Here is a 24,811-nt window from a genome sequence, read left to right as displayed (position 1 = left end):
CACACACACACACACACACACCTGATCCTCATACCCATAACAAGAACCAACCACAAAAAAACAACCCCCTTGTCACTCAATACCGCCCCGAACTGGAATGACTGGACAATGTCCTTCATCAGGGCTTTAATTATCTATCATCTTGTCCGGAAAAGAGGGACATCCTACTCAAGATACTTCCAACCCCTCCAAAACTAGTGTTCCACCATCCACCCACCCTCCACAACATCCTAGTCCATCCATATGCCACTCCCACCCCTGATCCCCTGCCAAGGGGGACCAATCTGTGAAAAAGCCAGATGCAAGACCTACCCAATCCACCCACCCAGCACCATTTACCCCAGTCCTGTCATGGACTTATCCTACCCCATTACAGGCCGAGCCACCTGTGAAAGCAGCCATGTCATATACCAGCTCTACTGCAGCCACTGCACCTCCCCACAGTACACTCACCAAGGGCCAGTAAAGAGCTGGCAGTCAAGTGAGCACAATGTAGGGAGACAGGCGCATGCATGAGAGTAAGTGTATGGGTGTTTGTGTGCACGTTTTTCCTACAGCTAGAAAAAGGAAATACATTCCAAAAGCTAGCAAAGCTCTGCCCCATTTGTTTGTGTGCCTATTGATGACACGGTGCTTCTGTCTTTTGGTGAGTCACCTCCTTTATTCCTAAATAATTCGTAATTTTCAACCAGAACTTTCTGTGCAATTAAGAAAGTGTTGCCATCAACAGAAAGGCTAGATGCAGTGTTCCCTTACTACTACCAATACTACTACTTCATTGGTGCATGCCTATATTTAATAGCAAAAATTTAAATAGCAAAAAACTCTTTTGAGAGCTGAGTGGAGAGGTCTTCATTACTGCCTAATGAGGATTAAGGAAACCAGCCAGATGAGATCCCAATGTCCAGTTCAGATGTTCGCACCATACAACTAGTAAGTCAATTACATGGTCTGTAGATAATTAGAACAATTCTTTTATCAAAATGATGTGGGACAAGTCAGTTAACAGGATATGTGTAAGTAATTAGTGTTGACATGAGTGAAATTGTTTTAGCTCTAGTCATGAAACTACATTTAAAAATTATTTTTTCTGGCTACCAGTTTTAAATAAAAATTCATCCATGAAATTGAAGGGGTTGTCCATGAGAAACAGTTTTAGGCTGCATCTTTCTTACTAGAAACAAATACAACAGACTGCCCACCAATTCGCACCATAGACAGCGTGATGAGAAAGATACTGTAACCTCAACAATAAATTATATCTTTTAGGTACGTTACCGTATGGTTATCTTTCTAGGGTTAATACAGAACGTTAGATGTTTATTCAAAACACAAAAATGAATTAAACTTATTAAAAACAACAAAAATAAATGTTTATAAAGAAATTTGACACGCAGTTTTGTATATTTTCTTAAAATTTCTACAATACTGCAACCTTACTCATGAAATACCAAACACAAGTTACACAGGACAATCTTTATTTAAAAATATTTGGTAACTGTCATCTGACAAACATTTTTCTTCTTCATTGCTGCTACATTATGAATTCGATTTAATTGTAGCATATTCATGGTATCCAGCACTGTTTTCTGAACCGTTTGAAAGCCATTTCCAGACCTTGAAATGCTTTCATGTGAGGTGGTCCTGCATCATTTTCCACATCCACATTTTCTTATGTTTCATCTTTTTGCATTTCCTGCCGTTCGTTTGTGTGCAATATGTTTTCAACAATTTTGTCATTCAACATGATCTGAAAACCTTGATCATTACTGTCACAAGTGAGCCACTTTATCCTATCATTAGAGCCATGTTCCTGGCATATTTTGTGTTTGTCACTAGTTCACTTAAATCCTCCACACAGAATCATCCAAACCAGTTACTGAATTTTCATCCCTCTGTTTCAGTATTCAGATCCGAATTTTGTTCACAGTCTTCCTTTCAATCAAAACCAATACAAGGACAACCAAGTAACACCACTCCTTTAATTCATTTGCTTGATAAAAAAATGACTTATGTTACCTTCAACACCAGATAACAATCTACATACAAGTTGTTTTCCATAAAGTTGTTTTAATATTTCAGTAACACTTTGATCCATTGGTTATAGTAGGGATTACATTAGAAGGCCCCCACCCACGAACCATGGACCTTGCCGTTGGTGGGGAGGCTTGTGTGCCTCAACGATACAGATAGCCGTACCGTAGGTGCAGCCACAACGGAGGGGTATCTGTTGAGAGGCCAGACAAACGTGTGGTTCCTGAAGAGGAGCAGCAACCTTTTCAGTAGTTGCAGGGGCAACAGTCTGGATGGATGACTGACTGATCTGGCCTTGTAACACTAACCAAAATGGCCTTGCTGTTCTGGTACTGCGAACGGCTGAAAGCAGGGGGAAACTACAGCCGTAATTTTTCCCGAGGGCATGCAGCTTTACTGTATGATTAAATAATGATGGCGTCCTCTTGGGTAAAATATTCCGAAGGTAAAATAGTCCCCCATTCGGATCTCCAGGCGGGGACTACTCAAGAGGATGTCGTTACCAGGAGAAAGAAAACTGGTGTTCTATGGATCGGAGCGTGGAATGTCAGATCCCTTAATCGGGCAGGTGGGTTATAAAATTTAAAAAGGGAAATGGATAGGTTAAAGTTAGATATAGTCGGAATTAGTGAAGTTCGGTGGCAGGAGGAACAAAGACTCTTGGTCAGGTGAATACAGGGTTATAAATACAAAATCAAATAAGGGTAATGCAGGAGTAGGTTTAATAATGAATAAAAAAATAGGAGTACGGGTAAGCTACTACAAACAGCATAGTGAACATATTATTGTGGCCAAGATAGACACGAAGCCCACGTCTACTACAGTAGTACAAGTTTATATGCCAACTAGCTCTGCAGACGACAAAGAAATTGGTGAAATGTATGATGAGATAAAAGAAATTATTCAGGTAGTGAAGGGAGATGAAAATTTAATAGTCATGGGTGACTGGAATTCGAGAGTAGGAAAAGGGAGAGCAGGAAACATAGTAGGTGAATATGAATTGGGGGTAAGAAATGAAAGAGGAAGCCACCTGGTAGAATTTTACGCAGAGCATAATTTAATCATAGCTAACACTTGGTTCAAGAATCATGAAAGAAGGTTGTATACATGGAAGAACCCTGGAGACACTAAAAGGTATGAGATAGATTATATAATGGTAAGACAGAGATTTAGGAACCAGGTTTTAAATTGTAAGACATTTGCAGGGGCAGATGGTGACTCTGACCACAAACTATTGGTTATGAACTGTAGATTGAAGCTGAAGAAACTGCAAAAAGGTGGGAATTTAAGGAGATGGTGACCTGGATAAACTGAAAGAACCAGAGGTTGTACAGAGTTTCAAGGAGAGAATAAGGGAACAATTGACAGGAATGGGGGAAAGAAATACAGTAGAAGAAGAATGGGCAGCTTTGAGGGATGAAGTAGTGAAGGCAGCAGAGGATAAAGTAGGTAAAAAGACGAGGGCTGCTAGAAATCCTTGGGTAACAGAAGAAATATTGAACTTAATTGATGAAAGGAGAAAATATAAAAATGCAGTAAGTGAAGCAGACAAAAAGGAATACAAACTTCTCAAAAATGAGGTCGACAGGAAGTGCAAAATGGTTAAGCAGGGATGGCTAGAGGACAAATGTAAGGATACAGAGGCTTGTCTCACCAGGGGTAAGATAGATACTGCCTAAAGGAAAATTAAAGAGACCTTTGGGAAAAAGAGAACCACTTGTATGAATATCAAGAGCTCAGATGGAAACGCAGTTCTAAGCAAAGAAGGGAAAGCAGAAAGGTGGAAGGAGTATATAGAGGGTCTATACAAGGGCGATGTACTTGAGGGCAATATTATGGAAATGGAAGAGGATGTAGATGAAGATGAAATGGGAGATATGATACTGCGTGAAGAGTTTGACAGAGCACTGAAAGACCTGAATCGAAACAAGGCCCCCAGAGTAGACAACATTCCATTAGAACTACTGACAGCCTTGGGAGAGACAGTCCTGACAAAACTCTACCATCTGGTGAGCAAGATGTATGAGACAGGTGAAATTCCCTCAGACTTCAAGGAGAATATTATAATTCCAATCCCACAGAAAACAGGTGTCGACAGATGTGAAAATTACCGAACTATCAGTTTAATAAGTCACAGCTGCAAAATACTAACGCGAATTCTTTACAGACAAATGGAAAAACTGATAGAAGCCGACCTCGGGGAAGATCAGTTTGGATTCTGTAGAAATGTTGGAACACATGAGGCAATACTGACCCTACGACTTATGTTAGAAGAAGATTAAGGAAAGGCAAACCTACGTTTCTAGCATTTGTAGACTTAGAGAAACCTTTTGACAATGTTGGCTGGAATACTCTCTTTCACATTCAAAAGGTGGCAGGGGTAAAATACAGGGAGCAAAAGGCTATTTACAAATTCCACAGAAAGCAGATGGCAGTTATAAGAGCCGAGGGACATGAAAGGGAAGCAGTGGTTGGGAAGGGAGTGAGACAGGGTTGTAGCCTATCCCCGATGTTATTCAATCTGTATATTGAGCAAGCAGTGAAGGAAACGAAAGAAAAGTTCGGAGTAGGTATTAAAATCCATGGAGAAGAAATAAAAACTTTGAGGTTCGCCGATGACATTGTAATTCTGTCAGATACAGCAAAGGACTTGGAAGAGCAGTTGAATGGAATGGACAGTGTCTTGAAAGGAGGGTATAAGATGAACATCAACAAAAGCATAACGAGGATAATGGAATGTAGTCGAATTAAGTAGGGTGATGCTGAGGGAATTAGATTAGGAAATGAGATACTTAAAGTAGTAAAGGAGTTTTGCTATTTGGGGAGCAAAATAACTGATGATGGTCGAAGTAGAGAGGATATAAAATGTAGATTGGCAATGGCAAGGAAAGTGTTTCTGAAGAAGAAAAATTTGTTAACATCGAGTATAGATTTAAATGTCAGGAAGCCGTTTCTGAAAGTATTTGTATGGAGTGTAGCCATGTATGGAAGTGAAATGTGGACAATAAATAGTTTAGACAAGAAGAGAATAGAAGCTTTTGAAATGTGGTGCTACAGATGCATGCTGAAGATTAGATGGGTAGATCACGTAACTAATGAGGAGGTATTGAACAGAATTGGGGAGAAGAGGAGCTTGTGGCACAACTTGACTAGAAGGAATCGGTTGGTAGGACATGTTCTGAGACATCGAGGGATCACCTATTTAGTATTGGAGGGCAGCGTGGAGGGTAAAAATCGTAAAGGGAGACCAAGAGATGAACACACTAAACAGATTCGGAGGGATGTAGGCTGCAGTAGGTACTGGGAGATGATGAAGTACGCACAGGATAGAGTAGCATGGAGAACTGCATCAAACCAGTCTCAGGACTGAAGACCACAACAACAACAACAACAACAACAACATTAGAAGGCAAAAATTTTACTGTAAATATACAATTTCCTCTCTAACAGTTCAGTCGTAAAATGGGTTGGTGCATTATCCAGTAAAAATTTCGCTCTGTTTACCAATTTCATTTATTTATTTTATTTTTTACTTCATGGATACAAACGCTGTCATACCAGTCAATGAATATTTCGCCAGTCATCCATGCACTTTTTTTTATATATATATGAATTAAGGGAACTCCGTTACTTCTGAAGCATCTAGGGTTTTTAGGTTTTCCAATGAGGAGCAAAGGCATTTTATGGGTCCTGGTAGCATTTGACAAAACTAATACCGTTACTTGCTCTTTACTAGTTTTACATATCCTGGAGCAGAACTCTCTCACCAAGAGCCTAAAGATTTTGATGGTAACGATTTACGATTTCATCCAGTTTCATCAGCGTAATAAACAAAGTCCCCAAGCCATACTCATTTTTGTTCAATTCTTTTTTAAAACCATTTCTAAAAGAATTTTCTTGCATCTACATTAGCTGACTTTTTTTTCACTTTGCATTTCCAATTTGTGAATTTCATGAGATTTAAATCTCTGTATAATCTCTACTGCTTGTCTCAAATGATTAATTACAAGCTATTATTTCATTTAAATGTAATGCCTTTTCACCATGCCCTGTAGACAGTTTTTGTAAAAAGCAACAAAACAAAGTAATGTCTCTTCATTTTTCGATTTCTTCATGACTTTTTGTCGTTAAACTCTCTCTTCACATCAAGTTTGCAGGTGTACTTATTGTAGAAGTACCTTCACCATACTTATCAGCTAACTTACGACCCTCTCCTTTTGTTATTGAATCAATAATTTTTATTTTATCTTTATGCAATAACACAACTCTCTTGCACTTTGACATTCTTAAACACAGCAGTGGAGTGAATGGCAACTGTCTAAATCAAGGGCAGGTACAGACTGAACTATAAACATATATGCTCATGGTTGACAATCCACATAATTTCTGAGTCGATATAACCGAGGTCCAGATAATTAAGTATTCACTGTGCATAAAATAGTGGACTGATGCATGGAGCACACTAACACACAATAGAAAACGACATTCGCCTTGTAACTATTTTTCCAGCAACAGTACACACATTCACACACTCAACCGCCCAGACACCCAAATGCACACTTCCGTGGTTACAGGAGTGAGTCTTTGGGAGTCTGCGTGAAGTGTATATATTATTGCTATAAAAAGAGTTAGTGCTCGAAAGCTAGCGTGAATGCTGTATACTGTTTCCGATACTTGTTATTTAGGAACAATAAATTGCACAACTTCAGGATCTGGAGATAGTTTAGTGAAGCTGGATGATGAGTTAAATATTACCAAGTGGGATTTAGTACGGCTACCAGAATTTTTCCAGAACAGAATTAAAATTATTGCATATGTTTTGCTACAAAGGAGTAGACCAAGGGGAAGAGGAAGGGGGATTCAGGTGTTGTCATTATTGTAAATAAGAAAATTAAAACAATGTTAAAGGTGCTGAAGGACTCACAGGCAATTAGTGAGATTTCTTTTGAAAATAAACAAAAGATATTCAACGGAAATTTTCTTAGAAGTCTTCGCGCCAATGGTAATACATTATTAAAAAAATCTATTACAGTCATCACGGCACACATGAAGTCTTGTATCAAATATGGAATTCAATAGAAATAACTATGACATAAATCGAGGGAACAGTAGTTGTTATAACTAAAAAGAGGGAGAAACATAACTGGAAGAAGATTACAACATTTACTTTACTGTTAGGCTGAAAGAAATGGCCATTTGCATTAATTTATTAGGGAAAGAGTATAAGGCTGACAAATGAAATTGCTTCAGCTTCTTTTTAAATGCAACAGGGCAGATTTCACTTTGTGTAGAGTACGTGGTAGCATTTTCCATAATTGGGCACCAGCAACACAGGAGTTTACAAATGTTCTTGTTTTTGGATGTGCACTTCTCGGAGAAATTGCGTATGATTATAAAGATATAACAGGTACTTGATCTCTCCTGAGGTATCCTGTGGCACACATAAACAAAGCATTTGGTAGTCATGCAAATTCTATGATCTACCTTGTCATAGATGGGCAAATGACACACTGGCACTGTCAAATATACAGATGTTGAAGATGTAGCCCACACAGGTACTAGGGGTAGTTTTAACTGCCTAGAATTTTTATTGCTTGTGCTGTGTTGTATTACATCACGGCAGTGTAGGTTTGCCAGAATAAGATACTGCAGAAGTTTATGTTTCTGACCCTGCAGAAATATGTTCCAAAACCTCTAAAGAGTACAGAGATAAGCCAGAGTCTTTCTGCATGTGGCGACAGTATTTTCTGCCCAGTTGAGATTATCACCCAAAAATATACCTAAATTCTTCATAGTTTTCTGACATAGTATTGGGATACCATCAAGAACAGAAGACATTTTTTTGTGAAATTCAGAATTAATTAATTTTTAATATGATACTACAATTACTTGGAACTCTCACATTTTCTTTAAGTCCTAGGTTGTGCACCAATCAGATCATTATTTGAGAGAGAGAGAGAGAGAGAGAGAGAGAGAGAGAGAGAGAGAGAGAGTTATTCTTTTGGGCAATGGTTGTCTTGATTTCTTCAGGTCTGGCACCTAAGTTGGGTTGGGTTGATTTGATGGAAGAGACCAAACAGCGAGGTCATCAGTCTCATCTGGTTAGGGAAGGAGGGGGAAGGAACACGGCCATTTCCTTTCAAAGGAACCATCCCGGCATTTGCCAAAAGCAATTTAGGAAAATCATGGAAAACCTAACTCTGGTTGGCTGGACACGGGATTGAACTGTCATCCTCCCAAACGCGGGTCCAGTGTGCTAACCACTGCGCCACCTCGTTCGGTGGCACCTAAGTAAAGCTGGAGGCTGTTGACACAGAAATGTGTGAAGAGAACAGAACTGCTGAGTCAAGTAGCATCCAGTAGCCTCATGGGGACTATGGCATGTCTGAGGCAATAAATTACCTTAATTAGCAGCATGTGTGTGTTACTGTGTTTATGAAAAGCAGAATGTTGTTAGTCGTATATGTTGAGCTTGCATTCAGTTAACTGATTGTGAACACTATATTCCAGGACTTTAAACTCAGCAAATAAAATATTAATTGGCCTTAATCACAATGTGAGTGTGGGTTTTTGTTCTTAGGGATAAGTCAGTATGCTTCTTTTCAGTCATGAAAGAAAAAATGAAATACGTCTGTCAAGCCTGGTACTAATATAACTTAACTGGATTGATAAAAAAAAAAAAAAAAAAAAGACTTACCAATCAGTGGCAGAAGAATACACATATAAAGGTACTGAAATGTACAAACTTCCTGAGCCACTGGCTCCTTCTGCCGGCCTCTTCTTTCCCATTCAACACTTCTCCAAAAGCTTGCAAATTTCAATATCTTTATACATGTGCTCTCCTGCCACTGCTTGGTGAGTAGATTCTCTATCTGTCCAATTACATTACATTTTCCAAAATTACTTTTCACATTGCTACTAGGTTATCTGTTACATTCTTGATCAGAGTCATGCCCATACTGTTGTTATCAACCATTTCAGAACAGATTCTCTTTACTGTTTTTCTTTCTGTGTTTATTGTAGTATGTAGTCTGAGTGTTCTTACAGGCGATACTTCCTTTCTGCATCAAGGTTGACTGGTGTTGACAAAAATTAATTCAGTTCATCAGCTGAGACCTGAGAGTGTGTTTCTGGTTTTGTCTTTCTGATACCCAAGCCATGGAGATTCTTCCACAGATTCACAAGTTCATGTAGTTGCACAGAATGAAATGGGAGTAACTGAGTTTGTGAACATATTACTTGAACCTGTTTCAAAGCTTTCTATATTCTGATAGTCTGTCAGTAGATGATATGAGATTTCTGTAGCTTCATTACAAGATATGTTATCAAGACAATGTTCCTCCAAGCCATGTGATGTTAACTTATACTTTGGTGGCCCTGATAAGTATATCAAGAAATTATTCACGTAATAAACAAAATGTACAGGATGAGATGGACCTAAACCAATTTTGAATTACAAATGATCTTTAACGTACATGATGTAAAGTAATTGCTGGCTTGAAAGAAAATTCTTGTTGTATTCTATCCAAAGATTGGTTTGATGCAGCTCTCCATGGTACTTTATCTGGTGCAACTATCAAATTACCTCTGATTAACTACGGCAACCCACATCCATTTCAAGCTGCTCATTGTCTTTACCCTGTGATCTCCCTCTAGTATCTCCCCAACCCCTCTCTGCATACACATTTTCCCCATTACCAAATGAATGATTCCTTGATGTCAGGTTGTGTCCTAACAACTGATCCTTTCTTTTAGTCAAGTTGTGTTATAATCCTCCCCCCCCCCCCCCCCCCCCCCAACCTCAAATCAGTTCAGTAGCTACTCTTAAAGTTACTCCATATCCCTCTTTAACCTTCACCATTCTCCTGTAGCAACTATTTAAAAAGCTTCTCTTCTTGTCTGAATTATTTATCTTCCTCATCTCACTTCCACACAAAGCTACGCTCTGACCACATACATTCCAAAAAGGCTACCTGACACTATAATTTATATTAGAAGTTGACAAATTCCTCCTCTTCCTTTTTCCTGGTGTTTATCCCATACTGGATGCCCTTCTTGTCACCCCACCACCCTTTCAGCCTCACCACCAAGGATTGTGTGTACACCACGTGTCTGTGTCTAGCGTTATCCCACATGAAAGTGTGTGTTTTATGTTTGCTTGATGCAGGACGTGGGTACCAAACCAGTGTACACCTGGCTGGATGTGGGAGACTGCCTAAAAACTACAACCAGGTTAGCTGGCACTACAGCCCACATCATAAATCAGCCAGATGGAGTCAATACAAGGCCAGCATGGGTGGCTCACTGGCTGGATTACAGTGATGAATTTCAATGTTTCAGAAATGCTTTTATTACTACAGTCAGCCTACATTTTACATCCTCTCTATCTTGTCCATCATCAGTTATTTTGCTGCCCAAATTGCAACACTGTTCTACTACTTTTAGAGGCTCATTTTCAAATTTTACTCTCTCAGCACTGTCTGATCTAACTCTACTACATTCCATTACCTTTGTATTACTTTTGCTGATGGTAATCTAAGAACCTCTTATCAAAGCACTTTCTATTCTGTTCACCTCATCTTCCAAGTTCTTTGTCATTTCTGACAAAATATAATCAATAACAAACTGCAAAGTTTTTATTTCTTTTCCCTGCACTTTAATAACCTCTCCAAATTTTTCCTTATTTCCTTTACTGCTTGCTCGATACACAGATTGAATGACATTGGGGTAGGCTACAAATCTGTTTCCTCCCTTCTCAAACACTGTTTCCCTTTCATGCCCTCTCACTCACGTAACTGCCATATAGTTTCTGTATGAGTTCTAAATATTCTTTGCTACCTGTATTTTATTACTGCTACCTTCAGGATTTTGAAAGGCGTATTCCAGATTTACAGACATCTACATCTGTTATAAATCTAATAATGTATGGAAACTTCTAGTTAAGAATTGTGATGTACTTCGGAATAAAGGAGACAACTCACTGAAAGGCAGAACTGCTGCATCATCGATAGATACACAACCAAAAGGTATAAAGCTTGGATAGCTTTCAGAATGCACTTCCTTTTTCAAACTTGTAGCAAACACACACACACACACACACACACACACACACACACACACACACACACACACACACACACACACGTTTGTCTCCCTATATTGTGATCGGTCGACTGACAGCTCTTTCCTGGCCCACGGTGAGTGTACTGGGGTGAAGTGGGGATATGGGGTGGGGTGAGGGAAGGTTGGTGAGAGGCAGGAAGCAGGGAGGGTGTTGGGGAGGAAGTGCCTATTGACTCATGGGGGAGGGGGGAGCCATCAGTGGGCTAGCTAGGGGTGCAGGTAGATGGGGCAGGTGGCAGATGGCTGGATATGCGATTTCACAGACTAGGGCATGAGACAACAGCACAAAACTAGCTGATGATGAGTATGATGATTTGAGATGAGGGGCACTTGACATCATTGTCATCAGCACCCTAATCTCATGGGTGGGGAGGAATGGTGTCCCCACATGCGGAGCAGTTTATAACGTGTTAAAGTCTATCTCCCTTCCCCACCAATTTAGGGACGAGACCTGACAGTTCACAAAATTTCACCACCTATGGAGCACTGGAATCAGTATCTGTGAGGGATGGTGGGCAGATCTTCAGTGAGACTGAGGGCTGCCCAAATATCAGTATACAGAACACATGTTGCCACAATATGCTGAACTGAAAGTGGCATGCCACAAACTTCACAGTGTGTTGGATCCTCCTGCTGGTGGAGGTAGCCATGTGTTAAAGGGCTATGTCCGATGTGCAGTCTGGTAAGCAGAACCTCCTTATAGCAGTGAGGCTGACCCTGCCTTTGTGGTCGATTTGAATCGCCGCAGTTTGTTTTCTGACACCTGCAACCATTCAGTCTCCCACTGACACACACTGCATCTGTCAGAAAATGAAATGATGGCATGCAACAGGATGGAACATTGCTGGACAGCACCAACCCGACATACTTCCTTGGCCACTTTGTCATCCATGTTGTTGCCCAGTATTCCGATGTGGCCAGGTACCCAGCAACTCCTTACCAAGGTGTTGGAGCCGCTATATGGATGAGCTGAATCAGCCCATCTACTAGATATATTTAGTGAAGTGCTCACAATGCGCTAAGCGAGTCAGAACAGACGAGAAACCTTGTACAGTGATGTTTGTGAACCCTCTGCAGTGCCATCAGAATGCCATATAATTCCGTACTGTAATTTATAAATTGTTCAGGAAGACACACTTTAAATACCCTGTTAGGGAAAATAGCAGAACAACCGAGGACATTCTCTTGCTGGGATCCATCTGTATAAACAATGTTAACATTGTGGTATGTACTTAAAATGGACGAAAACAAAATTGTAAAAATATAATCTGGAATAAAAGTTTTCTTGTTGTATGAAAGAGGTATAAAATAATTTTTGATTAACCTACAATGAGGAAGACATTTTGAGACGAGAGTCATTTTCAAATACTGACATCAGTAGGAAAGATGGGTTAACAGTTCATAACCACTATAACTGGTTTATTCAAAAGCAACTGTCTTTATTTTTGTTTCACATAGTGCCTATTATCATATCTTTCAACATAAAAGAATTTACAAAGATAGTGACTTAAAACTGAAAGAACATAAATAAAAATATATTCATTTGATTTTGTGACTCAAAATAGTGCACAACAAAAGATCTTCAATTCACATAAAATACATTCATAGCATTGTAAAAAGTGTTCATTCTTTTAAGCAAGTCATCAATGAAGAATACTGTGTCTGATAGGAAAGTATATAAGTAATCTATGCTTGTGCTGGGAGCAGGAAAAAATCAATAAAACATTTTCATAAGGGATCCAGCAAACATCTGCATGAAGTGGCTATGAATAAATTGAGGAAGGTCCACTTGGTGTCATGAATTTGACCTTAGCGTCTTTATGTTCTTCAATGATTTCCAGAATTTTTTCAAGCCACCACTAGTCTTCTGTTTTTGTTTTGAATGGCCAGTGTCGGTTGGTCACAGTCAGTGTGCTCCCTGCCGCCGTTGGATAAGCAGCAAGTCGTATACTCCTCGCTCACTCATTTGTTACATAGTTTAATTCTTAATTTCTTTGCGTGTTTTTGGTACTTGCATTGTTTAATTCATAAATCTAGGGCGTATTATAGTATTTGAGAGTTGTAGCATCGCGTTTTAGTACCTGAATAGTGTAAAATCGCGTAGTCTCCTTCCGCCGCCGAGCAGTGTGTCAGCAGTGCGCAAGTAGCAGCATTACTGCATTTACTAGGCAATCTTGTATTTTAATAACCATTTAAATTTTGTGTCGATTTGTTTGCGCACTCTGCAGATTAGTTCAGACGTTCTTTGCACAACAGTTTTTAGCATGGATAGGGACTGCAACTGCTGTGTTCGGATGCAGGCTGAGTTGGCATCCCTTCGCGCCCAGCTTCAGGCAGTGTTGGCTTCGGTCACACAGCTTGAGGCTGTTGCCAATGGGCATCACTGTGGGGGTCCGGATGGGGGTTTGTCGGGGACGGCCAGCTCGTCCCATGCATCCCCCGATTGGACTACGACTGTGGTTGCCCGGGATACTGCCCGCATTGTGGCTGATCCCTCACCTGTGGTAGAGTGGGAGATGGTCTCAAGGTGTGGCAGGGGGCGAAAGACATTCCGGAGGGCTGAACGGAAGGCCTCTCCAGTTTGTCTGACGAACCAGTTTCAGGCTCTTTCTCAGGCTGATACTGATCTTCGGCCTGACATGGCTGCTTGTCCTGTTCTAGAGGTTGCCCCTCAGTCTGCAAGATCCGGGCAGTCGCAGAGGGTGGGCTTACTGGTAGTTGGGAGCTCCAACGTCAGGCGCGTAATGGGGCCCCTTAGGGATATGGCAGCAAGAGAGGGGAAGAAAACCAATGTGCACTCCGTGTGCATACCGGGGGCGGGAGTCATTCCAGATGTGGAAAGGGTCCTTCCGGATGCCATGAAGGGTACAGGGTGCACCCATCTGCAGGTGGTCGCTCATGTCGGCACCAATGATGTGCGTCGCTATGGATCGGAGGAAATCCTCTCTGGCTTCCGGCGCCTATCTGATTTGGTGAAGACTGCCAGTCTCGCTAGCGGGATGAAAGCAGAGCTCACCATCTGCAGCATCGTCGACAAGACTGACTGCGGACCTTTGGTACAGAGCCGAGTGGAGGGTCTGAATCAGAGGCTGAGACGGTTCTGCGACCCTGTGGGCTGCAGATTCCTCGACTTGCACCGTAGGGTGGTGGGGTTCCGAGTTCCGCTGAATAGGTCAGGAGTCCACTGCACGCAACAAGCGGCTACACGGGTAGCAGGGGTTGTGTGGCATTGGCTGGGCGGTTTTTTAGGTTAGATGGCCTTGGGCAAGTACAGAAAGGGCAACAGCCTCAACGGGTGTGGAGCAAAGTCAGGACATGCGGGGACCAAGCAGCAATCGGTATTGTAATTGTAAACTGTCGAAGCTGCGTTGGTAAAGTACCGGAACTTCAAGCGCTGATAGAAAGCACCGAAGCTGAAATCGTTATAGGTACAGAAAGCTGGCTTAAGCCAGAGATAAATTCTGCCGAAATTTTTACAAAGGTACAGATGGTGTTTAGAAAGGATGGATTGCATGCAACCGGTGGTGGAGTGTTCGTCGCCGTTAGTAGTAGTTTATCCTGTAGTGAAGTAGAAGTGGATAGTTCCTGTGAATTATTATGGGTGGAGATTACACTCAACAACCGAGCTAGGTTAATAATTGGCTCCTTTTACCGACCTCCCGACCCAGCAGCATTAGTGGCAGAACAACTGAGAGAAAATTTGGAATACATTTCACATAAATTTTCTCAGCATGTTATAGTCTTAGGTGGAGATTTCAATTAACCAGATACAGACTGGGACACTCAGATGTTTAGGACGGGTGGTAGGGACAGAGCATCGAGTGACATTATACTGAGTGCACTATCCGAAAATTACCTCGAGCAATTAAACAGAGAACCGACTCGTGGAGATAACATCTTGGACCTACTGATAACAAACAGACCCGAACTTTTCGACTCTGTATGTGCAGAATAGGGAATCAGTGATCATAAGTCCGTTGCAGCATCCCTGAATATGGAAGTTAATAGGAATATAAAAAAAGGGAGGAAGGTTTATCTGTTTAGCAAGAGTAATAGAAGGCAGATTTCAGACTACCTAACAGATCAAAACGAAAATTTCTGTTCTGACACTGACAATGTTGAGTGTTTATGGAAAAAGTTCAAGGCAATCGTAAAATGCGTTTTAGACAGGTACGTGCCGAGTAAAACTGTGAGGGACGGGAAAAACCCACCGTGGTACAACAACAAACTTAGGAAACTACTGCGAAAGCAAAGAGAGCTTCACTCCAAGTTTAAACGCAGCCAAAACCTCTCAGACAAACAGAAGCTAAACGATGTCAAAGTTAGCGTAAGGAGGGCTATGCGTGAAGCGTTGTATTCGAAAGTAAAATTCTATGTACCGACTTGACAGAAAATCCTCGGAAGTTCTGGTCTTACGTTAAATCAGTAAGTGGCTCGAAACAGCATATCCAGACACTCCTGGATGATGATGGCATTGAAACAGAGGATGACACGTGTAAAGCTGAAATACTAAACACCTTTTTCCAAAGCTGTTTCACAGAGGAAGACCGCACTGCAGTTCCTTCTCTAAATCCTTGCACAAACGAAAAAATGGCTGACATCGAAATAAGTGTCCAAGGAATAGAAAAGCAACTGGAATCACTCAACAGAGGAAAGTCCACTGGACCTGACGGGATACCAATTCGATTCTACACAGAGTACACGAAAGAAATTGCCCCCCTTCTAACAGCCGTGTACTGCAAGTCTCTAGAGGAACGGAAGGTTCCAAATGATTGGAAAAGAGCACAGCTGGTCCCAGTCTTCAAGAAGGGTCATCGAGCAGATGCGCAAAACTATAGACCTATATGTCTGACGTCGATCTGGTGTAGAATTTTAGAACATGTTTTTTGCTCGAGTATCATGTCGTTTTTGGAAACCCAGAATCTACTATGTAGGAATCAACATGGATTCCGGAAACAGCGATCGTGGGAGACCCAACTTGCTTTATTTGTTCATGAGACCCAGAAAATATTAGATACAGGCTCCCAGGTAGATGCTATTTTTCTTGACTTCCGGAAGGTGTTCGATACAGTTCCGCACTGTCGCCTGATAAACAAAGTAACTGTCAACTGATGAAAAACCTCTACACCACCTTTGTTCTCCTGGACCTGATTCATGGTGCAGTTGCCGCAATGCCCAGTACTCAAACAGTTCATACAGCCATAAACATTCCATCCCAGCAGCAGTCATGGATATGATAAAACCTATTTACAGAGACCTGGCAAATCCTGAATTACTGGAGAAGTGTCTGCATGGTCTACTCAAAATCCCAAAGAGCCGTTCAATAATCTTATATGGACTTGCTTACCAAATAATGTTTTTGTTGGAATGAAGATACTAAAGTAGGGGTCAGTGATGACGTTCTTGCTTTAATGATGGTAACATTAGTAGGTTGAAAGTGCTACAGCATATGGAAATTAATCCTGGAGCAAACTGCATCAGAAAACTTGAATGGATGGACGAAGTTCGCATTGATAAAGCAGAGTATGCAGCACAACTGACCACTAAGGAGTCCAGAACGAAGAAAAAACTTTGAAAAAGATCAAGAGGATAATATACAGTATGGTGCAGGGTGCTTCTGAGTGACTAAAAATAAAATAAAAATAAGCATATATTAAGTGAGTTACAGTCTTTTGAAACTTTAGAAGCTGTTCCTCAAAATTTACGTTTTCTGTTTCATTTTCTCCTAAATCTTAGAAACCACTTCGAGTAGGGTATTCAAATTTTCAGGGAGTAATAACATACATATCCTGAGTCTGCTGAACTAAATGAACATAATGTTACATACAGGGTGTTCAAAAAGCCTCTCCGCAGTGCCGTTTGATTGTTAGCCGCGTGTGCCGTATGCTGCAGTGAATATATCGAAATGAATCTCAGGGAAATACAAGTTATTACTTTATTGAATATTCAATTTTACATACAAATTTTCACATTAAATGTTGAAAGTGTCCCCCCTGTTTCGAATATACAATTCAATTCGTCTAATCATATTTCCAAACACAAGCGGTAACATTTATTCTGTAACAGAAGCAGTGAGAGTGGATATTGCAGTTTTCAATTCATCGATGGATTTTGGACGGTTTTTATAGACAGTTGCTTTCGCTGCACTCCAGAAGAAGAAGTCACGTGGTGTTAGGTCAGATGATTGTGGAGACCACCAAAGTTCCTGTGAAATTATGTGATCACCAAAAACATCAGCAAGCAATGACATTGAAATGTGAGCTGTATGCACGGTTGCACCATCTTGTTGAAAATAACCATTCAGTATTTCACATAACACAAGTTCTCCTATGAATGGGTACAGAATATCACTGCAGTATCATTGTGTATTTATTGTTTTGTTGAAAAATATGGGACCCACAATCTGACGTCTAGAAATTGCAATCCAAACTCCTATTTTCACAGAATGAAGTGGTTCCTCATGAATACACAATGGATTTGCAGTACTCCACATATGAGAATTTTGTGAGCACATGTACCCGGATAAATGAAACTACACCTCATCAGTGAAAAATATCTCGTTAAGAATATCTCTTCCGTTTTGTTGAACTAAATTTTTGAACCATTGACAATAATGCAGTCTCTTGCCATGATCAGTATTTTTCAGTTCTTGTACGACTGTCACTTTGTATGGGAGAAGTTCTAATTTTTTCCTTACAGCTGTGTGGGCCATTCCAACACTAATACCAATTTCCTGGGCGAGTTTTCTTACTGACTTGTTCGGACCTCATGGACATTATATCAGAAATATCGAGTAGTTTAAACTCAGACAAAACGCTGGGATGACCACTTCTTGGTCCACCTGTCACTGAACCCATACTTCGAAATTTGTTAATCAAATCTTGCACAGTATCACGATGTGGGAGTGTTGTCTCTGGGAAAACTGAATTAAATGTTTGACAAACTGAAACTGTGTTTACAGCCAGCTTTGAACAATTGTTCGACTAAAAACACACATTCTTCAATGGTTAGCATTTTAACAATGACAAAAACGAAACAAACGAACAGAGGAGCTAATCTTAAACATTCACATCAACATGTAAAGACACACACCAATGATACTACTGACGTTGGCTGAGATAAACGAAACAGTGGAATGTTAGGAGACTCCACTTGAAGGGAAGTAAGCCAGGGAGGTGAACTATCATATGGCACGTGTGGCTAACAATCATATGGCACTGTGGAGAGACTTTCTGAACACCCTGTACAATTAAAATTATTTACAATAACGAACAAAAAAGTACACAAACTTTTAACCATGTAATTAAAAAATCGTATTTCCGAAAACAGTGGTTGAAATGCAATTATCACAGTTCAGTCGACTCAAATCATAATACAGTTAAATGTCCTGTAAAATTTTCATGTCAATGGCTACAGTGGTTCTTGAAATACAGGGAAGCTAAGTCACTAAATTTAACACTGTCGGGCTAGGGCATTCCAACTTCCCTTAAATAGTAACATTACATGTTTCCAGATTTCTTTTAGTAATGCATATCAGTTTAACTTCAGTGGTGAATTAAACACAAAGTTTACAAGCTCAGTCTCACCATATTACAGTAACCATAAATGAATGTTAACGAGTACAGAAATAATGTGCACTACAGAGGTGGTGGAGACAATGTCAGAGCATGCAATGACCAGGAAATGTTCTAGTTTATTTCACACACGATTCTCTGCATAGCAGATGTTAAATTACAGATATAAAAGTGTTGCGAATACCAATGTTAGCAAAGCTAGTATAGTGTAATCCTGATTCTGAGAGCTAAGACAATGCATCGCAAAACAAAAAGTGGAGATATTTTAAACTACTTCTCCAAAACACCTCGACTACGAGAAACTCTGTCCTCTCAGGCCAGGAAAATGGATGATCCACCGCTGTTCCCATCTCTGCAGTTCTCAAACACTAGAAGTATCATTGTTAATTCACAATCACCTTTGCCAGATCTTGAAGGAAAATCAACTTCTTTCACTGACACATCAAGCTTTGACACTCCATCACCAGGCAGTATGACATACATGATTAAATGCAATCAAATAACAAAAAAGATGAACACCACATGAAGCTACAACATTTTCAAGGCCTTTTTGTGCCCAACACAATTTATAATTTTTCCCAAAATATTTTTGGCTAGTACTCTCTCCCAAAGAGGATGGGCCTTCTGTAAGTATTGTGCGTTTTTCACTAAGATAAGTTCAAGTTAAGATAGTCATCAAAATGTTGGATCCCTGGTAACCTCTAAGTTTTCAAAGCGGAAGCATGCTATTAAATTTTCAACATCCATGGGAGCAACACTTACCGTAAGGCTGCTGTAATCAATGGTGACAATTTTGTTCACATGATGGTGAACAAGACAAAAGATGGCCTGGACCACGGCTTGGTGGAGCAGGTGGAAAAAAAATAGAAACTGCACAGTATCTATCATGGAGGTGGAGATTCTTTGTTGACATCACGAGATTACATTAAGGGGACACGGCGAATCTACTGAAGTTGACAAACACGATGATGAGAACATGGGTAAATTTCGCTCCATTCTAAAATGTCATGTGAAAGGTGATGAAAACGTACAAGCAAATTTGGAAGGAACTGGCAAATATGATAATGACATTTAGTGTCCCAATCCAACATAAGATCATCAGTTGCATCAAGAAATTGCTTCTGGGAAAGATTTTTCAGCACAATAATGATGTCAAAGGTTTCACGGTTCTTGCAGATGAAAGTTGTGACTTTACTGGAATAGAGGAACTCTTTCCTTGTGCTCATTATATTTCCCTGGCTCTCAAGATTGGGGAAAATTTCCTGCAAATTGTTTCAGTGGTTGATGTGACTGGCAGATTAGTTGGGGTCTATAACTGAAAGTTTTTGCTGCCCAAATCACGAAACTCATCTACTACATTAAATTTCTATTTCCTAATCTAATTCTCTCAGCATCACCTTGTTTAATTTGACTACATTTCCTTCTTTTGTTTTTGTTGATGTTCATCTAATGTCCTCCTTCCATGATAGTGTCTATTCTGTTAAACTGCTCTTCCAGGTCCTTTGCTGTCTCTGAAATATTTACAATGTCATGGGAAAGCCTCAAAGTCTTTATCTCTTCTCTCTGAACTCTAAATCCTTCTCCAAATTTTTCATAAATGTAATTAAACTTCTAATTAAATGTAAACCCAGTAAAAAAAAAGGCATCGCCCCCCCCCCCAAAAGCGAGAGAGAGAGAGAGAGAGAGAGAGAGAGAGAGAGAGAGAGAGAGAGAGAGAGAGAACTGTAAATATGCCACTGATTTCTGTCAATTACAGTATAAAAGTAGTATCTAGTTCTTTGCATCCAAATCAACTTGCATCAGGAACTACTAAAGAAAAGAAAACAGCAAGTAATATTTTAGCAAATGAAACTGCAGAATTTGTAACGACATACTACCCTCTAAATATGTTTTCTCATCAAATTTCTGAGATGATGATGACATCATTGCTGAAAAACAATTTGTAATTTCATTATAGTTCATTATTTCTTACTTATCATATCCCTCAGAAAAGCAAACTTTAATGTACTCTCAACTTTAGTGTATAAGAACTAACAATATCTATGTGTAAAGATACAACACGTATCAACTGTATTGCATCAAAATGGCTACCAAAAATAATAATATTAATAATAATAATAGCACAACATGTAATTTTTCTTGATTACTGAATGGTTTTACGGTTATTACACAGAAATGACTATGTATTTTTTTTTAGATAGGCCAATGACCAAGAAATGTACAAGAACGTACAATTATTGGATAAAGACCATGACATTATTACAGTACTATACTGTAAACATACTTATTTGTTTCATTTAAGAAAATCAAGAAAAACACAGACTTCCTGAAACTAATTCATTTCATTTACAAGTTCTTTTTCTCTAAATCATAAACTGTAATGTGTGGTGCAGTACAACTCTGCATTATAACTGAAAATATGACGGCCTATTTGAATTAAAATATATTTCTATATGTTTTTAGTCTGTAAATGTAACATAACATGAGGAGCAGATACTTTACCTTGTATACTGCTCCATGGCTTACTTGGGAGAATCAGTTAGCCTCTTACGTCTGATTGTGTAGACTGCTTTTACATGTTTACTCACACTGTTGGTTTCTTGACTGGGACACTGACTCGAGCAAAGGAGTCTGACTGAATTCCTTCATCCTGGCTTGATACTGAAGACTCGTCACTATGTTCTAAGACTTCCTGCAGGGCTCCCTTGAGACGATCTCGTGCATTTAGCACATCTTCACCACCTATAAAATATAAAACGCAAGTGTCAAGCACTTTAGAGAAAGCAATATACCACCAAAGTTGTGATTATTCAAGTAAGGTGTTGATAAAAACAAGAACATCAGTATGGAAGGTAAGAAAATACTTGTAAATACAAATTTTAAATTTATTTCATCAGTTATAATTTTAAAATTAGACACTGGAGGGGAATGTAAACAAAAAATCGTCAGACAACACTGAACTGAAAAGATAATAAATCACATCACTTAACAACAATAGTTGGACTCAACAGTTTCACTTCTTTACAATAACTGGGAAGTATATAAGGCGGAGGCACTGGATTTCCTTATTGCGAAGTTCCCATAATAGGCTTTCTGCAAACTGAATCGTCCCTCTCTCCACATATTTCGTTGAAGATTCTGTCCTGAGCATTCAAACACTACATGTATAGCAATGCACATGCAGTACAATATATCACAAATTGTATTTTTAAATAACTGTCTCTTTGATACACTTTCGCAAACATCGTCAAGCGAACATACACTTGAAGGCAATAACTAAATGATTAAGTTATTTGAAACTAAGGACAGGCGGATTTTTTGTAGAATTACCGCGCGCTTGGTCTGCATAGCACCACTCACACGGATAAGTCCCGATATTTTGCTTATACCAAGCATGCTACAACAGCTTATCATACTAAAGTATTACGGAAGATTTCAAACTACACAAATGTTTTCGTAGATACATCGACGATATTATTGCACTATCAAATAACGTACCAACACGCACTCGTCGCTTCATTATAACACTATTTCCAACTAGCTTCGGGTTGCGGCAGCTCTACTTTCGCCGTCAATATTTTGAATTTACAACAGAGCCCTCTGCTGGTTTGCTGCGATTATTATTCTTTTCTTTATAAACATCTGCACACCGTGTTTTTCGAACGTGTCTCTATTTTGAATTTGCAACAGAGCCCTCTGGTGGTTAGCTGCGTATATTACCCTTTAAAAACACCTGCACACCGCGTGTTTTGAACGTGTCCCACAGTGCATGAAAACGAACAACAACGGTTGATGCCTGAGGAGAAAGTAAATCCAAATTTCAAAATAAAATATTCACAAACAAGAATATTATAGTGCCTCCATAATTTGTTTTGTGAGATGTGTCACTGACTGCCGGTTCTTGACAGCCTTATGCCAGGCGAGACGTGCGAATTGTTGTGCTCTTGTATTAGTTTAGTACAAAATGCTCTTTAATATATGTATTAATGCGTTTTTAAACATACTATTAAATGTGTGACTTTACGTTACGTATTATCGTTAGTTGCTGCGGAAATTGAAGCTGCATGTAATATTGTAGTATCAAGTAACGGCAAAACAGTGTAATACAGGCCTCATGTCTATCAACAGACTCATCTCCTAAGGTAACGGAAAACTTAAAAGGAAACCTCAGTTCGCTCGTACATAAATTCCCTAACGATATTGTAACCGTGAGAGGAGACTTTAATCATCCAAGATTCACTCGGGGTAATGTGTCGTGGGTGTGACAAGACAAGCTGTGAAACATTACTAAATCCCTTCTTTGGAATCTATCTAGACTAGATAGTTCAGAACCCCACTCGTGATGGAAATATATCAGATGTAATGGCAACAAACACACCTGATCTGTTCGAGGACGTCCCCATCGGAACTGGGATCAGTGAGCAGAGGCAGTGATAGCGACAATAAATACCAAAACACAAAGGGCAACTACAACAAACAGAAAAGTTTTTATGTTCAGCAAAACAGACAGAGAAACATTAATGTCATATCTCGCTGAGACACTTGAAACTCGTAGCTCAGAACAGGAGCAAGTAGAGCAACTATGGCTCAAGTTTAAAAGAATATTTGACCGTGCACTGGATGGATATGTACCCAGTAAGCCATTTCGTAATGGGATAGATCCTCCATGATATAGTCAGTGTAAAAAATTTTATGAAGACATGGAGACCACTGCATAACTAAGGTATAAACCGAAGTAAAGGGCTATGGATAGACACTGAATGAAACACATTTGGCAGTCAAGAGAGCATTGCATGTAGCCTTCAGTGACTATCGTAGCAGAGTGTTGTCAAACGATGTTCCGCAGAACCCAAAGAAATTCTGGTCATATGTTAAGGTTGTTAGGGACAACAAACTTAGCGTCCAGTCACTCATGAATGAGGCAGGAACTGAAATTGAGAGTAGCAAAGTAAAATCAAAAATGCTTTCCAAATGTTCCTTTACAAAGGAAAACCCGAGGAGTATGGCCCCAATTTAATTCTCGTGCCACCGAAAAGATATGTGAAACAGATATGAGAATCAGTGGCGCTGAGAAACAGTTGAAATCGTTAAAACTGAACAAAGCCCCAGGGCCCGATGGAATTCCTATCAGATTCTACACATTATTGCGACTTAGTTGGAACCTCTGTAAACTCTAAGCTATCTTAGATGACCTCGACCAAAAAGCTGGGCCCAATAGTTGAAAGAAAACGGGTCGCACATGTCTATAAGAAAGGTAGCAAAAGTGATCCACTAAACTGCTACCCAATACCCTTGACATCGATTTGTTGTAGTCAGGTATGGATAAGGTTTCAAAATGGTGCAATGATAACGAACTTGCTTTAAATGTTCAAAAATGCAAAACTGTGAACTTCACAAAATGAAGAACTGTAGTATTCTATGAATATAATCTTACTGAGTCACATTTGAAATGTGTAAACTCACACAAATTCTTGGGTGTAACACTTAGTAGTGCTATGAAGTAGAACGATCACAGTCTCAGGCGTGGGTAAATCAGGTAACAGACTTCGGTTTATAGGTACCATACATAATATGGAAATATAATTAGTCTCCAAAGGAGATTACTTACAAGTCACTCGTGCGACCCATGTTAGAAATTGCTCAAGTATGTAGGACCCATACCAAAAAAGCTTTGCCGGGGAATTACACATATACAGAAAAGGGCAGCACGAATGGTCATCGGTTTGTTTGAGCTGCAGAAGAACGTCACAGATGTTGAAACAATGGAGCTGGCATACTCTTTAAATGACTCTAGGAATATACTACAACCCTTATATATCGCTCTAATAGGGATGGTGAAGATAACAGCAGATTAATCAAAGTATATACAGATGCATTTAAACAATCTGTTTTTGCCGTGCTCCAATGTGAATGGAACGGAAAAAAGCCCTAATAACTGTTACAGCCTTACCGTCTGCCATGCACTTCTCAATGGTTCTCCGAGTATAGGAGCAGATGTAGATAGATGTTGGCAAAAGTGCTTTTTTTGGTGCAGCACATTTTGCGATTTTGACTGAGATAAACTAACGCTGCAGTGGTCA

General features: G+C 39.8%; 1 protein-coding gene across 1 annotated transcript in view; it reads right to left on the bottom strand.

The window, feature by feature from the left end:
• LOC126458477 (protein lin-37 homolog) overlaps nucleotides 1-22,396 on the bottom strand; it is a 43,148-nt gene extending 20,752 nt beyond the window's left edge. The window contains exons 1-2 of the mRNA XM_050095574.1: nucleotides 22,230-22,396; nucleotides 21,320-21,473 (exon numbers count right to left, since the gene is read on the bottom strand). Coding sequence (XP_049951531.1) covers nucleotides 21,320-21,473; nucleotides 22,230-22,251 — 176 coding nt within the window. The 5' untranslated portion in view covers nucleotides 22,252-22,396. The remainder of the gene's footprint in view (nucleotides 1-21,319; nucleotides 21,474-22,229) is intronic.
• Nucleotides 22,397-24,811: the final 2,415 nt, after the last annotated feature.

The sequence above is a fragment of the Schistocerca serialis genome, chromosome 1, assembly GCF_023864345.2.
Source record: "Schistocerca serialis cubense isolate TAMUIC-IGC-003099 chromosome 1, iqSchSeri2.2, whole genome shotgun sequence".
NCBI classification, from domain to species: Eukaryota; Metazoa; Arthropoda; class Insecta; order Orthoptera; family Acrididae; genus Schistocerca; species Schistocerca serialis.
The sequence above is the reverse complement of the archived record's forward strand: the minus strand, read 5'-3'. Positions and strand labels throughout refer to the sequence as shown.